At 34.6% G+C, this 15,829-nt stretch overlaps 1 protein-coding gene across 5 annotated transcripts; it reads right to left on the bottom strand.

The window, feature by feature from the left end:
* Positions 1-226: 226 nt before the first annotated feature.
* Positions 227-14,564, bottom strand: LOC115977694 (probable leucine-rich repeat receptor-like protein kinase At5g49770). Of its 5 annotated transcripts, XM_031099714.1 has the most exons (20): positions 14,370-14,564; positions 13,147-13,264; positions 12,984-13,055; positions 12,499-12,573; positions 12,331-12,402; positions 11,948-12,109; positions 11,790-11,864; positions 11,025-11,096; positions 10,852-10,923; positions 10,661-10,729; positions 10,320-10,394; positions 8,500-8,571; positions 8,210-8,347; positions 7,444-7,922; positions 7,133-7,291; positions 6,906-7,042; positions 6,389-6,608; positions 5,955-6,190; positions 5,112-5,581; positions 227-862 (listed from the first exon to the last, which is right to left on the bottom strand). In XM_031099714.1, the coding sequence occupies exons 1-20, from the start codon at positions 14,458-14,460 to the stop codon at positions 835-837; spliced, it is 2,892 nt and encodes a 963-aa protein (XP_030955574.1). In that variant the 5' UTR covers positions 14,461-14,564; the 3' UTR covers positions 227-834. The 5 variants fall into 5 exon arrangements, with proteins under 5 accessions (XP_030955574.1, XP_030955575.1, XP_030955577.1 ...); XM_031099715.1 differs by lacking the exon at positions 11,790-11,864; XM_031099717.1 differs by lacking the exon at positions 14,370-14,564 and having other exon boundaries at positions 13,118-13,207.
* Positions 14,565-15,829: the final 1,265 nt, after the last annotated feature.

Below are 15,829 nucleotides of genomic sequence, written 5' to 3'. Positions count from 1 at the left end.
AAAATTAGTTTTAACTTTGATTCTTTAAAGAATCAAAGTTAAAACTAATTTTTTAAGGTGGATACATCTTATCCCATTTTTAACCAATTTTTTGAACCAAAAAATAAAATCGGTTGTAGTTCTTGGCTACCCTAGTTCTCTGATATACAAAATCAGATAAGTATTAGCCTTTCAATGATGATTCAGTTTCCTTAACAAACCAAAAACATGATCATTCTGCTATATATATTATTAACAAGCTAGGAATATTCTCCACAGTATAAAAAAAATAAAATTATAACGTGCATTTCAATTTCAAATTCTGATTCTTTGCCATCTGAAACAACATCCTCTATCCAATATAAAGCACATACCTCAACATTCAAAATGTAAAAAAGCACACACTCAATGAGGCTCTATCTTTGAAGTTGGAAAAGCCCCTCTGTACTCAAACTCAAAGGTCTCATTGCTGTAAGGATGGACAGAATTCTTCTAACTTACCTCATAACTGTCCAAAGCAGATGTAGATTCAGCGTTGGGGTTCAAACCAGCTATCTGCATTATGTTCTCAATCTCTTTGACCACATCACCCATTGCAGGCCTGTTAGCTCCTGATTCTTCAACACACCTCATTGCCAAGTCCACGAACTTCTCTAATCCTTTCAGTGATGTTTGCAAACCAATGGCAGGGTCAAGAATTTCATGAAGGTTGCATAATACTTTTGTTTTATCCATTGCCATCTGCACCACTCTGACAATGTATTTCCCCCCGTTCAATTGGCATTCTTGCAGTTACCAGCTCCAACATTACCACTCCATAGTTATATACATCACTTTTTTCAGTCAACTGTTGGGTCATGTAATACTCAGAATCCAAGTAGCCCTACACCATAATAGAAAGGCAACTCTCAGTGCTAGAATTAGATGCAATATATGCCATGTAATTCAAAATGAACTCAAGGCTTGAATGCACATCCTTAGTCATAGGAAATCATGTGTGCTGTTTGTTAAGAAAAATTTAAATTCTAGACACTGATGCATATGACTGTATGGTCCAACAAGATATGGTAAGAAACTACCTAAGAAGAAAGACTTGGTGACGGGACAATTTTCTGCAAACATCTTGATCCAGTTCTTCAATTACCAAATGTAGTTAGATTATAAGCTCCTAATGCTTATTTTCTCATTACAAATCACATGGTAGAGAACAAAAATAAATGTTTTTGACTAAGGTTGTAATAAACCACAATTATCCTCCATCGTAGAAAGCACTGACGTAGTGACAAGGGTGCCACACCGGCATTCGACGCGGGTGTGTGGGCGACGCTGCTGCCACGTTGGATTTTTTTTTTTTTTTTGGTTTCCGAATACGCGCCAACTCAGGTCAATTCATGCCAAATCAAGCTGATTCGCGCCGATTCAGATCGTATCGGCTGGCTGAAATCAACCAATACAAGCCATACCGGCCGATTCAGGCTGATACCGGCTTTGAATCAGGCCAAAATTCAAGTAAATATTATAAAAAAAAAAAATAAAAAATAGTGCAAAACGCACTGTTTGAACTTGAACATCTTTAAAAAAAATTTTAAAAAAAATTAAAAAAAAACCTAAAACCATCACTACCTCCCGCTCTCTGCTGTCTGCCTCCCTCCCTGTATTCTAATTTCAATGTCTTAGTTTCAAACTTGTGGATTGTATTTAATTTATGAACATCATGTTTTAGTTATTATCTGCTATTGTTCTTAAATTTGGTATATGTTTATATAATGGGAAAAAGCATGTTTGGCAATATATAGAAAATAAAAATAAAAATATTTTTAATAATTTTTTAATCACTGCACCCACACCTTACTTTTTCAAAAATTGTCAAGTCCCGCACCCATACCCACACCTGCACCCGAATCCGAAAACGCACCTGTGCTTCATAGCCTCCATCATTCTTATTTTCCTATTCATTTTTATAGAAACGCATTAATTACTACAATAGAGGTTATAAGGATTTTCCATTAAAAATTGTTCCCTTCACTTGAGTGGTGACGTGAGCCTTTTCATCATCACCCATAGGTTTGGAGAGACCAAAATCAGCAACTTTTGCATTTATGCGCTCATCAAGCAGAATGTTGGTTGATTTAATGTCCCTATGTGTAATAGGAGGGTTGGCAAGTTCATGAAGATAGGCCAGTCCTCTTGCTGCACCTAGGGCTACTTTTAGTCTCCTCATCTAATCCAACTTAATTCCTGACTTCCCTGCATAAGCAACAGCTACCTCATTTAATCTTTATGAAGAATTATATTAGCATTCTCTACAAGCTAATTTACATTGTCTGGAAAGAAGCAATCAGAGATTCAGAAGGTGACGGAAGCATTATAACACAATGATGGTGAATCATCTGAGGTTGTCACTTGATGAACATTGCTGAAATATAACATATTTATTAATTGCATCTTATTGTGTGGTTTCCTTTATTTCTTTTGCAGGTAGATACAGGAAATATGGCCTCCCTACTAGTGCCTTAATGGTGAGTACAATATAAACTCTTGTTAGAGTTAGTCTTGTTATTTCTAATATTATCTTTCTATTATTTACATTAATGTAAGAGTATTCTTGTAATTAGGAAATAGATATGTTTTGTTACATGTGTGTATATTGTTATCATGTTATAACAACTTTTTGTTATAAAGTTGGTAAAATTAAAAAAAATAAAAATAAAAAAAACGTAAAGTTAGTGATTGTCCAAGCATTTGATTGATTAAGTAGACACTAGTGTATAATTTTATGTATAAATGAGTGTGTTTGTGTGCGCCAATAATTAATACAAAACCAATGAGTTTAGTTTAGTCATTTAGTTTAAAATATTTTTATAAAAATAATAACAAATAGATTATAAAAATTGCATAAAAATAAAAATATTAGATAAACTTAACAAAATAAAATGATTTTAGGCTCATAGCTACCCCACATTAGCAATAGATACTTATAATAAACTATCATATAACAATTCAAAATTTGAATACTTGTAGAAGGAAATTGTAAAACTTCATGTATTAATTTTTTTTTTTTGCCGATAACTCGATATATTCAAGTTCTTTTTTTATTAAATTTTTTTAATGACCCCCCTAAATAAAATTCCTGAAGCCGCCACTGCTATATAATAAGGTTAGTGTTTTTCGGGTTGTTCCAATGAGATTTTTTTTTTTTTTTTTTGAGAATCCAGATCCAAAGGTCAAGTTTATTTCATAAAAGATCAAAGATTACAAAGCATCACGAGTCACTAGAGGAGCTATATCATCAAGACAGGATTCAGTCCAGACCTATAGCTCACTGTCATAAATAGCTTTCCTGGCAAGAAAATGAAATAATCTTCAAATATTACAAAACAAACCTAGGGGGCTCTTACCTCTCTTATATTGTTTGGAAAACAACCCTTTGTGATATTAGGAAGTGAGACAACCAAAATGAAAAATAAACAAGTGAAAGTAAAAAGGTATTATACAAAAGACAAGGGAACTTTGCATATATATGACAATGTGGTTGGAAAATTTTAATTTTTTACTCATACAATTAAAATTATGCAGGTATAACATGCATTGTCATTCTTTGGAGTGCAACTTCCTTTTAGCCTCAAATGAATAATCTGTTTGTATTGGCTTTGGCTACTCAGTAATTGGTTGCACGGATTGTGCCATGTACACATTCAAAAGTACAGGTAGTGGATATGATAGTTTTAGCAAGTTGTAGATTTTTCTAATTTAAAATAAGTTCCCCATAATTATTAATTTGTTAGTCCTTATCACATAAGTATCATCCTTCAAGAAAGGAATATTCACCTTCTTTAACTTTTACACAAAATTGTCTCTACAATCTAACAAGTTGAAAACTTGATCATTAATTCATTAGCTATTTGTTCCACAGTAAATAATGTAAAATAAATACGATAATGATGCATGTATTTCAATTATGTAAAGTTGTGATTTCCAACTAGCCTTTGTTGGCTTTAATTCCGTGCGAAGTTTTGTTGTAATTTAGTCAATCATTTCTTTGTATCTACGTGGGTTTAATTGTAAAGAATGAGTGTGAAAGATTGGTGAAGAATCAAGCATGCAATGAAGATCAATGCAGATTCGCGACTAGCTTGCGAGTAAAGCAACCCACGAAAAAGTCACATAAGAAGCACAAGACTAGAAGATAAAGAGTCATGCCAGCCTGTCATTTCGAGAGTACTTCGCGAGAAAAGCCATCTCGCGAGGTACCCACGAAACTCTCTGTTTGGCAAAAATGAAAAATGTTTTACTAAATGCTTTACACACACTATATATACCCTCATTACCCACAAAATTGTATGGAATGCTTTTAGAGAGAAAACCCTAGCAAAACACGTGAGAGTTAAAGATTGTCATACCCACAATCGTCTACACAAATTCTCTTGGTTTTCCTTTACTCCTACCTCGTCATCTATACATCTTTAAGAGGTTCTTAGCCCAAACACTTACCTCACTCATTCTAAGTGTTAAAAGAAGTTTTGGTGTCTTTAAGAAGCATTTGAAGAAGCCATTAAGTGGCAGAAGCAATCAGGCAGAATTATGGGATTCAGAAAGCTAGTGAAGACAAGACTCTAAGAAGTCCGTTGGTAGCAGGAGTTTGGAGGGTTCAAGTATATTGTATAGATTAGGCTTGGAGAATCTTTTTGATATTTGTGTACTCCAATTTATTCATTAGTGGATCAATTTCGACTTGGAGGGTCGCGGAAAGGTTTTTTGCCAAGTTCTTCGGTTTCCTCTTCGATAACACGTCTCGGTGTTATCTTGTATTTGCATCTCTCTTCCCTACTCTTTAAGCTTTACTTTTATTGCTCATTGTGATTTCTTATGGCTTAGAGTAGTGTTACCGATTTATTGTGCTTCATTTACTTTTTTTCTGCACTTAGATAAGTTAGAGTAAAAGCAAGTAAGCCATAATTTAAAATTAGAGGTCTAAACAAGCATTAGTGTTTTCACACTAATTCAACTTTCAAATTACAATTTTGCTTCCTTATCATGTGAAGCAAACAATCATCACAGTTTCTTCTAGCTAGCTATCCAACATAATTAAAGCAGCCAATTAGCAGAAGCTCAAATGTAAAAAGGATACTCACTGATGGTCTATCTTTGAAGTTGGAAAACTCCCACTATACTCAAAGCCCTCATTGCTGTAAGGATGGCCTGAGTTCCCCTTACATACATCCTCATAACTGGCTGAAGTGGATGTAGATTCAGCATTGGGGTTCAAACCAACCATCTGCATTATGTTCTCAATCTCCTTCACCACATCACCCATTGCCAGCCTGTTGCTTCCTGATTCTTCAACACACCTCATTGCCAGGTCCACAAACTTCTCTAGACCTTTCAGTGATGTTTGCAAACCAATGGTAGGGTCTATAATTTCTTGAAGGTTGTATAGATCTTTCGTTCTATCAATTGCCGTTTGTACCACTCTTACAATATATTTCCCCCTTTCAATTGGCATTCTTGCAGTTATCAGCTCTAGCATTAGCACTCCAAAGCTATATACATCACTCTTTTCAGTCAATTGCTGAGTCATGTAATACTCAGGATCCAGGTACCCCTATACCATTATAGAAATCAAGTCACAGTGTCAAAGGATTTTTTTGATAAATAATAATTTTTATTGAGCTAAAATTTAAAAAAAAAAAAATTAAAAAGTCACCCACATATACTAGATGTATACAACTAGGGACCAATAAAATCAAATACACAAATTACAAATATTAATAAAATGATAAACCCCTAACATAATGAATATTGTCATACAACTGACATCCAATTCAACAAAAAGATCAGGTACCCTGACAATGGGACAATTTTGTGCAAAAGTCTTGATCTGATTCTTCCATTACTAAATGTAGCCAGATTATTATAAGCTCCTGATGCTTATTTTCTTTCACTAAAAAAATTTTGCAAAAGGATTTTCTACTGACCATTGTGCCTTTAACTTGAGTGCTGACATGGCCCTTTTCTCCTTCACCCATAGGCTTAGACAGTCCAAAATCAGAAACTTTTGCATTTAAGTGTTCATCCAAGAGAATGTTGGTTGACTTAATGTCCCTGTGTATAATAGGAGGGTTAGCAAGTTCATGAAGATAGGCCAGGCCTCTAGCTGCACCAAGTGCTATTTTTAGTCTCCTCATCCAATCCATCCTAAATCCTGACTTCCCTGCATAAAGAACAGCTATCTCATTAAATGTTAATGAAAAATTGTCAGCATTATCTACATGATAATTTACATTTCCTAGAAAGAAGGCTATCAAAGTTATGACATATTATGTTTTCCTCTAATATTGTCTCTGGAGGAAGGCACACTGTTGAAGTATGAAAAACTTACTGAAAGCCATTTTAATAGTGGTTGAAGTACCTGAAAGGTTATCCTTTAGAGATCCATTTGGAACATACTCATATACAAGCATTTGTTCACCTTGATCGAAACAAAAACCAACAAGGCTGACAAGATTCTTATGATGAACTCTTGACAGAAGTTCAATCTCGGTTTTGAACTCAAGGCCACCCTGCATTGATTCTTCCTGAGCTCGTTTGATGGCAATTAGTTGACCAGTGGAAAGAGTCCCCAAATAAACCTGTAGTAATGTTGACAGATTAGACATTTGGTAACACAATTTATCGATAGGAATATTTCAAAACCACATTGAGAAACTTAAGGAGTTGTCATTAACCATATATATATATATATATATATATATGGGGATAAAAAGGAAAAGATTTTGTAAAGGAAATTAAACATTTGAAGTGGCAGAAGAACAGAACAAATTGCATTAATTGAAAAACATTTCTTGTTATAAAATTTAAAAAATCTTATATATTCTTGGAACTTTCGTGAACAACCAATATTCTAGAGAGATTATTCATATTTAAACCTTTCCATAACCCCCAGATCCAATAGAATTTTCTTCAGAAAACTTGTTGGTGTACTTCTTAAGTTCTTCAAAAGAGAAACATCTTGCTCCTTTCAACTGAGGAACGCCACCACTGCCATTATTTGGATCCCAGCGTGCTGCATTTGTATGGTGTGAAAGTGATTATATCCCTTACAATTTTGTATTAATAGCTCTGAAGTACAAAATTTATGTCTTAGTTATCTTACCAAAAGGGTGTAATTGATCAGAAGCTCTCTCTGCTCTTCTTTTTTGGTGGAATGCATAAAACCCTGCTAAGAGTAATAGAAGCAGCAGGACAGTGCCACCAATTGCTACTCCAATAATAATGGCTATGCTTGACTGTTTTTTTGACTCTGTGTATTCCTCTAAATGATGCACATGTGCAAGAGAGAGAGAGAGGTCATAATAAGATGAAGCTAACATTGTATCAATTTCTTTTTTAAGAGATGCATCACAATAAGAAAAGGAAAATATTGCAAGTATTACTTTTTAATATAGAATGCAAATTGGAAGTTACCTGAAAAGGGTCCATATGGCATAGCCTTAAAATAGAAGGGTCCAAATTTATCTGGAGGCTTAAATGTCTGGTTGCTAAGCACAAACCCAATGTTAGATATTCCTGTTCGATTGAAATGATCTTGACCAAATGGGAAGACTTGTATGCTCATTTCAAGGTTTTCAGATGACTCTTTGAAGGGGTTACTTATGGAAACTGAATCCACAGGCAGTTTGTGGGACTGCGCAAATTTCATTAGAGACCCCTGAATATCTATGTAGTAACTTGGGTTTCCCAAATCTGAGAAGGAAGGTGCACGAAAAAATAGAGTTCCCTTGTATGGATATGCACATTTACAATTGGGGCTGGAATCTTGATCCAAATTGCAGTTTATAGGCTGACAATTATTTGGTGGAGTTGAGAATGTACTAGTGTTTTTTGATTGGGGAACCATGCAGTAACTCTCGAATTTATTCTCACAAAATGGGTTATCCACAAGTCTGCAAAAAAATTATGGATAATTAGTCCAATGATGTGAGAAACTGCTAAAAAAAAACCAAAAGATAGTGTACATATCATGGATATCTGACTCCAACAAACCAAGAGTCTTATGATGTAATTGAATTTCCCAATTCTCTTCATGAAGGAAAACCTAGGTTTGGAACCTCTACCCCCCCCCCCCCCCCCCCAAATTGTCAAAAAAAAAAAAAATCCAACAAGAAAAAAAAGTTATTCTTTTAACAGTGCAATTAAAATAAAACAACCAAAATAACTAAATATGGCTTACATCAATTTCTTGTCGTATCCTTTAGCTCTTGTTGTGAAGCTTTCAATTAAATTGTTCTGAAGATCGATAAGTTGCAGTTGGTTGCTATAGGTGGTGCCAACATCTAAGGTGCCATTGAGCCGGTTGTTCCTTAATACCCTATCCCCACATGTCAAAACAGTCACGTCATTGTATGTAAAAATAGACTTCAGTGTTTTCAAATCTAACAAAATTACATGCCTTTTCATTTGGATTTTCTCAACATCCATTATGTTGAAAATGGTGCTACTTGAAATTGAATTGATACTCACACAGTCTGTAAATTGGTAAGGCTGAATAAGTTAACAGGAACTTCTCCTTGACAATGTGTGTTTTCCATCATTCTGCAAATAGAAGATTTAAAGGTTGAATATTGATACCAAATACTTTAAACCTTTTTCTATGCATGAAAATTTTCTTAAATACATTCACACACACACAAACACACAGATGCACCACTGGTTTCACATGCAGGGGCCCAAGAAGGACCATGGTCTGTCTTGCTAACAACATTAACTTAAAAGACAAGACTAGATTAGGGACCCACTTAGTGCCTGTAACGGGGATGGATTATGAAGGACCAAAGGAAGAAGCGATCTTGGAGTCACACATCTCCTAGAGAAGCACATGGGAATGTGCTTATAAGGGGTAATCTCCCTTTCATGTGTAAAGGTCTTTTCTCTCACTGTTGTGTGCTATGGGAGGGGGTGAGAACAAAACCGTGAAGGTCTGAGAACCAAAGCAAACAATGTCTATGTAGTTGGAGTGGGGTCATTACACTTGCTCTTTTTTTTTTTAGGTGACCCACTTGGTTAAAATTACAAAGAGATGCAACATGGCAATCTAAACAACACTAGGAAGATGTGAATTTTTTTTTTTAAACTTAATTATTTATTTAAGGGGAGGATAGTGAGCATATGTTCATATTACCAACCATATGCTATTTATGGTGAAGATTTTAATAGAAATCCAGCTGTATATATCAGTTCAAGGATTTATTGGCTGGTATGACTCTAGAGGTTGTTGAGCAGAGTTTACAGTTAAATGGATGAAGTGAAAGCCAGTAGCATTTTCTGGAATGATTCATTATCAACACATAAAATGTAATACCCTGGATTATGTGGATTAGATTGTTCAAGTATGTCTTGCGTTGGTGTTTGTTGAGTCCCACATTAGGTGTTTACTAGGTCAACTTGGGATATATAAACTATTGAATATTGCTTCAAATTCCTAATTAGTTTTGATTTGGGTTTCCTTGGTGTAGAAGGAAAGGTTTTTCCTTGGTGTGGAAGACAAGGATTCTCCTTATCATAGAAGGAGAAGTATTCCTTATTGAAGAAGTAATGGGAATTACTTGTCCATTAAGGAATAGAATTGAAGCTTTGTAAATAGGCATTGTTGTAAAGGGTTTGGTGACTTTTGCCCAAGGTTCTTCCATGTGGGGAGAGGTGAAAAACTCCTAGAAGAAAAAGTTGGGTTCATAAATAAGCATTGTAATCCGTATCGTTGATAGTGGATATTTTTGTTAGTGTTGCTGTTGGATATAGAACCAAATTAAATATTGGTGTCTCTTGTGAATGTTTTATTTTCTTGTTCATGTGAATGCACTTCTACTAGTCCCAAATCACAATAATTAATGTTAGAGCTTCCATAGTTGCATAACATAAACAACTAAGAAGAGCCTCAATTGTGATAGACTAGTTCTTTTAGGGTATAGCATAGATAAGACTAGTGCTTTCTTTGGGTCTTACATAATTAAGTAAAAAAAAAAAAATGTCCATGCATTGTGTTGATGAGAATAGTGGTGGGTATTGTTGAGAGGGCATCGAATGAGATATGATATAAGAAATATCTACAAATCTGTCAGAAACTAGAAATAGCTGCAGGCTGCAGATGAGGACTAAGAAGACGAAGTTGTGTGAGTTCATTCAGTTGTGCAGAAAATACCAACAACTGCATATTAGAAGCCAATCACTCTTAAGGAGCTACAACATAGCAAGGTCAAAATTGTGAGACAAGACTAAATAAGCTATCAATGTGTTGATGATAGAGAAAGGGATCAGGGATATGGAGAAGGGAAAATGAAACTTACAATGTCGTCAAAGACTCTAAGGATGAAATCCATGGAGGAAAGTCAGACTCATCGAAACTATTGTTGCTCATATCCCTGCAGAATACACTTACAATCTCAACAAAAAAACATATTGATAGCAGTAATATTAAATAAATTTAACCTAGAAAAATGAAGATGGAAAAAAAACTATCCACTTTGGAGTTCAAAAAAAAGGATATGTACATCAACAACAACAAAGGCCTTAGTCCCAAAAAATAGGATAATTAACTGATCATAAATTATAATGGTCTGACACTACTCGCTTACCCCTGCAACACAAATGAAATTCATAGTCTTTTAGTAATATTATTGCAACTTACACATAATGGAGGTTGTTCATGCCAGTAAGGTCAGGTATAGGACCAGTCAGCTTATTGTTGGACAAGTACCTGAACAAAGAGCATCAACAGCTCTATTTGTAAAGTGAAATTTCCCGCAAAAGATTATTTTAAAAAAAAAAAAAAAATTCATTATAAGTGCTGTATTTGATATGTCTATCATCTTTACTTACAGCTCGCCAACATTTACAAGATTATTGAGGTTTGAAGGTACGGGCCCACTTAATGAATTCCTATCAAAGCGTCTGTAGCCAAAACAAGATACTCAGTACAGTAACTCGAAAGAGGTTCACAGCTCCAACAATCTTAGACTGAATTCACTTTAGCATGTGACCTAGATACTCACATCACCTCCAAATGTGTCACAGATCCAAGGGTTTCAGGAATGTTGCCGGTGAGAAAATTGTTGCTAAGAAGCCTGTAGGGGGGGGGGGGGGCGCAGGGTTAGAAAATAACTACTGAATTGACAGTGTTTTGCTATACAATTGAGAATATCAAAGTGAACTTCTTAGCTTCTATATCAAAGACGTTTGAGTTCATATTTGGCATTAGAGGTGGAGACTCTGAAAATGAAAACAATGTTGTGTGTGTAACCAAATAATAGCGGTTTGTGAAAAATAGAAAAGACAATCACACAGGAATACAAAGATTTACATGGTTTGGCTTAGGCCTATGTCCATAGGTGGCATCTAGGAGAAAGTTTCACTAAGAAAATAGGGATATTACAAAGGTGCCACAAAAGCATGCTCACAAACCAAAACCTTAAATACACACAAATAAACTCTCTATCTCAAACATCAAAGAATAGAGAAACACCTATTCTCCACATATAAAACATGAAAATGGGTGTAAAAAGTGGATGTGAAAAATAAGTGTGAGAGTATCATTGCCCTAGATTATCTATAACCCAAGTCAACTATGTGAAAGTCTGGTTAACACCTTTGAACATGAAGTACACACAATTGAATTCAAGCCATACATGCGAAAAACAAAAACATAACCAAAGAGAGGTCTGTTAGACATATTTCAAATGTCAAATATGAAGTCTCATAAAGCTTGCAACATAGCTGTACACAAATTCTAGACAATGGCTCGGATTCAAGAAGCTTACAAATGTTTCAGAACCATGTTTGAGCTGAAAAGTTTAGATGGAATTTCACCTAAGAACTTATTCTTTTCGAGATGGCTGTAGATGATGAAAGAATCTTAGATTGTGATTAATTGGAGAAAATGAACTATTTAGCTTGAAATTACATAGACTTGACATACAAGTGCTTTGCCTTAACTAGCATATCGAGACCAGGTGTATTCCCATCAGAGACTGGTAGAGGTCCATCAAGCTGGTTTTCAGCTAGGTCTAGCCAATAAAGGTTGGAAAGACGGCCAATAGAAGTAGGAATAGGTCCACTGAAGCTATTATTATTCAGAGATCTGCATTGATAGAGAATGAAAAGTTCCAGAAAATTCAGTGTACATTGGCTCAAAAATGAAACTGTAATAGATATAGCTTCATATGGGAGATTTACATGATGCAAAAATAGATCCTTCATCCAGAACACTGTGCAAAATGGATGATAACTTAAGAGACATAAGTAATTGCAGACATGCATTAAAAATTAAAACAATAGTAAGAAACCAAGTCAAAGCCTTACAGAGTAATTAGCTTCTGTAGATTTCCTATTGTGTCTGGAATAGAGCCAGAGAAACTGCAACCGATCAGGTTTCTGGTGTGCAAGCAAAAAGCAACAGGTTAACTGCAAGGATCTAAAACACAAGTTTAGTATGAGCTAATCCTCTGACAGCAATTGATATTTCCTTACAGGTTTATTAGGTTCATTAAATTCCCAATTGAACTTGGAAGTTGTCCTGTTATATTCTTGTTGTAAGAGAGATCCCTGTGTGAAAAAAAAAAAACTGATAATTAGGAATGAACTTGCAGATGACTGACTGAAGAAGCAACTAGTGAATACTGCATCATATAATGGAGTAGTTGATTTCATCAATTTGTGAAATTTCATCTATTTGTGAAATAAAACAAAAAATAAAATTTCGTAGTCACAATATTTATGATAATAATCCCATGAAATAGTTTATTTTTGGGATGCATGTCTCAAAGATAAAGGGCTCCCAGGCATGAGGTATGTGCTGCCTCAGATGTTGTTGAGCATTGAATCTTTAGGCATCTGAATACTGAAAGCCTATGAAAACAGATGGTAGCCAAGTTTTTCCTCAACACAATAGTTAAATTGGATTACAATAAAAACAGAAGCAGCCAAGTGCAAATAAAAGCAAATAAATGACCTACAAAGTCTGCAACTCAGACAACTGGCTGATCTCACTAGATAGTTTCCCCATCAAATTCATGCTTGTCAATATTCTGGAATAAAGAACAGTCACATTAATATATATATAAATAAAAAGAATGGATAGAATTAAAACCTTAAAAAATCATTATAGGGTGAAATTACAAGGAGGTCACACGCGAATTGGTGCACCTAATCCCTTCCCAATTGTCACAAGGATCAGCACTACCCTTCCAATTTGGTGTGTTCTTCAACTCATCCTGGAGAGACAGTAGACCTTTAACTGCAGCAAAAATTATAAAACAGTATTAATAATTGAATCACCAAAAAGGGTAGTGGAATAGAAACAATATGTATAGTCAAATAAAACTATACAAAGATTATATATATTTTTGGATGATAAGTTACACATGTAATTATGGGAGAAGGAAGTGCCATTTGAGGTGGAGTTCATTAGCAAGCATTATATTTGAATATGTACTAAACTGAGAGGAGGATTAGGACTAGCTTTATTCTATTTTAGGCAAGCAATTTTCAGGACATGGTCGCAATCTACTGTCATTTTGGCAACCCAAAGAACAAAAATAAAGCCCCATCCAAGAGATGATTTTCTTGTCAAGGTTGACTGAGTACTTTCCAATTCCAAGTGCTGCAAATTAACTCTAAAAGTACCTAAACCATTATATCATGGGCTAAGTAACTTGAATCAAACTATACAACACTTTCAAATCCTAACTTATGAATGCTACCAGATAAATGTGCACTGTGCCTGTAGAGGAGGGATTGTGTCAATCTATTGTGCTAAAATATAATGGAACAAAGGGTAACTCTCCGAGGCACTGATCCATAACCTTCACACCGGAGATCATTGATAATCTCCTAGCAAAAACAGTAACCCTCTGTGTTCTGTGGAGGAATTGCATATCGCGCATGAACAACATGTTGTAAACATGTTAGCCCTTTATTGTGCTAAAATCAAGGGATCCTCATAGGTAAACTCTTGTGTGTGTGTATATATATATATATATAGAGTTTGTATGGCATCTCATTGTACAGAAATTGCAAAAGATAGACAGAGGCTGAGTACCAAGCCCTTGCCAGTACAATTTAGAACAATTTTGTTCTTTCTCCATCTGCTTACTACAACAAGAACAAATGAAAATTCATCCCAGGTGGGTCAAATTATTGTCCGAAGGTCACCAAACTGAATGTATTTTTCAGTTTTGTTGAGAATGATTAAATTATTAAGTAGAAGAAATTTCAAGAATCAAAAATCCAATTTATAGTCTTCGCCATGTTTCTGTCTCAGCAATTCATTCACATATGACAACAAGGAAAAAATGATTAACAAAGAAAGAAAAAGGAGAAAGCAATTGAAGTGAACTTACAGTCGTCGTTTGAAGCATCGTTGGCTGTGAGTGCTATAACCAAATATTGCATGAAAAGCAGCAGCAGCAGAGTTCCTGTTCTTCCACCCATTTGGCTTCAAAGTTCAAAGCCACTGAATTGAATAAGGAATGATAATAAATTATGTAAATCCATTTGAGATAAGATTGATACTAAAATAAGTCAAAGTTGCTGAAGTAGTGATCACATTACAACACATTAATTACGACACAACAACCAGTGTCCACTGACCGACTAAAGTGCTGATATTTTAGCGCACATTAACCGAACCCTTTGTAAAAAGACACAAGTTCTTAAATATATAAATAAATCATAAATGATAACTCCTTGAGACCACAGGTTGTCTGCAACTTATTAAATGGAGATACAGACAAATATATTATAGGGGACCTTGACCTTGACCTTCTTCTCAGAAATTAATATCTAATTATGTGAATAGGAGGGAAGTTACCACCCGGCCTTTTAGTCTAGGTGGTACCCGATTTACCATGAAACTGTTAGCTCGGAGATTCGAGTCCCCGCACCTGCATAAACAATTACTTAAAAAAAAAAAAAAAAAAAAAAAAGAGAATAGGAGGGAAGTTAAAAATTAAATGACAAATTTCCATAACATTTCCACCTTTATTTTAGCTTTAGGCTTTAGCCTCTCCTCTTCTCTTTAGCTTTTTCCGTTTCCAATTAATTAATTAATTAATGTATGTAATGTATGTATCAGACAAAGACAAGTCTCTAGATGACTGGAACTGCATGGGGAATGGAGAACGTGTTCATATTTATACGCTTTATTATCATTCGTATCCAATTGCGCGTCGTCTTCTACCTACTTTAAAATGAGTCCACTATGACTGCCCTTCTGTTACGGTTACCACACAATATTCAACTCTGAATTAATCAATGCTTTCTTAATTTTATTGCTCCACTCTCTGTCTGTCAATTGTAATTGTTTGGGACCTTGTGTCTCCATCCAAAACCTAACTTTTAAACTTTCTAAAAGTCGTCTCACGCCCAAAATGTTTGTCCCAAATCACAATAGAGCTATTGTCCTCGACCCACTCCATGCTTATTGAAGATATTATTCATGTGCTTTACTCACATTATTTTTTAGATAACAAAATTTAGCCTTCTTTAACATCTTTTTATTGGTTATTTAACATCTTTACCATTAGATTACATATTCTTTTTTTTATTCTACATGCTTGCAAAATTTCTATAAAATTAAAAATCAATAGCTGTGTTATTTATAAATTATTTAAATTACAAGTTTTTGTAATTTAAAATTATGCATAAAATATAACCTTATAGGTTATATAATAAATAATGTCCGATTGACACAAAATTTGACATAAGTATTAAGAGTATAAAGATTCTAAAGAACATACAATCCAACAATTAGATTTTCAGAATATGTAGTAATGTTAACAATATTAAGTAAGGTTGTATC

The sequence above is a fragment of the Quercus lobata genome, chromosome 2 (genome assembly GCF_001633185.2).
Source record: "Quercus lobata isolate SW786 chromosome 2, ValleyOak3.0 Primary Assembly, whole genome shotgun sequence".
NCBI classification, from domain to species: Eukaryota; Viridiplantae; Streptophyta; class Magnoliopsida; order Fagales; family Fagaceae; genus Quercus; species Quercus lobata.
This window is presented reverse-complemented; position numbering and strand designations above follow the sequence as displayed.

Coding starts and splice junctions, on each gene's coding strand:
- LOC115977694 (XM_031099714.1), bottom strand. CDS start 14,460: ATGGGTGGAAGAACAGGAACTCTGCTGCTGCTGCTTTTCATGCAATAT. Junction 10,730..10,851: donor CTTGTAAATGTTGGCGAGCT/GTAAGTAAAGAT, acceptor CTCTTTGTTCAG/GTACTTGTCCAACAATAAGC. Junction 7,923..8,209: donor GGATACGACAAGAAATTGAT/GTAAGCCATATT, acceptor ATTTTTTTGCAG/ACTTGTGGATAACCCATTTT.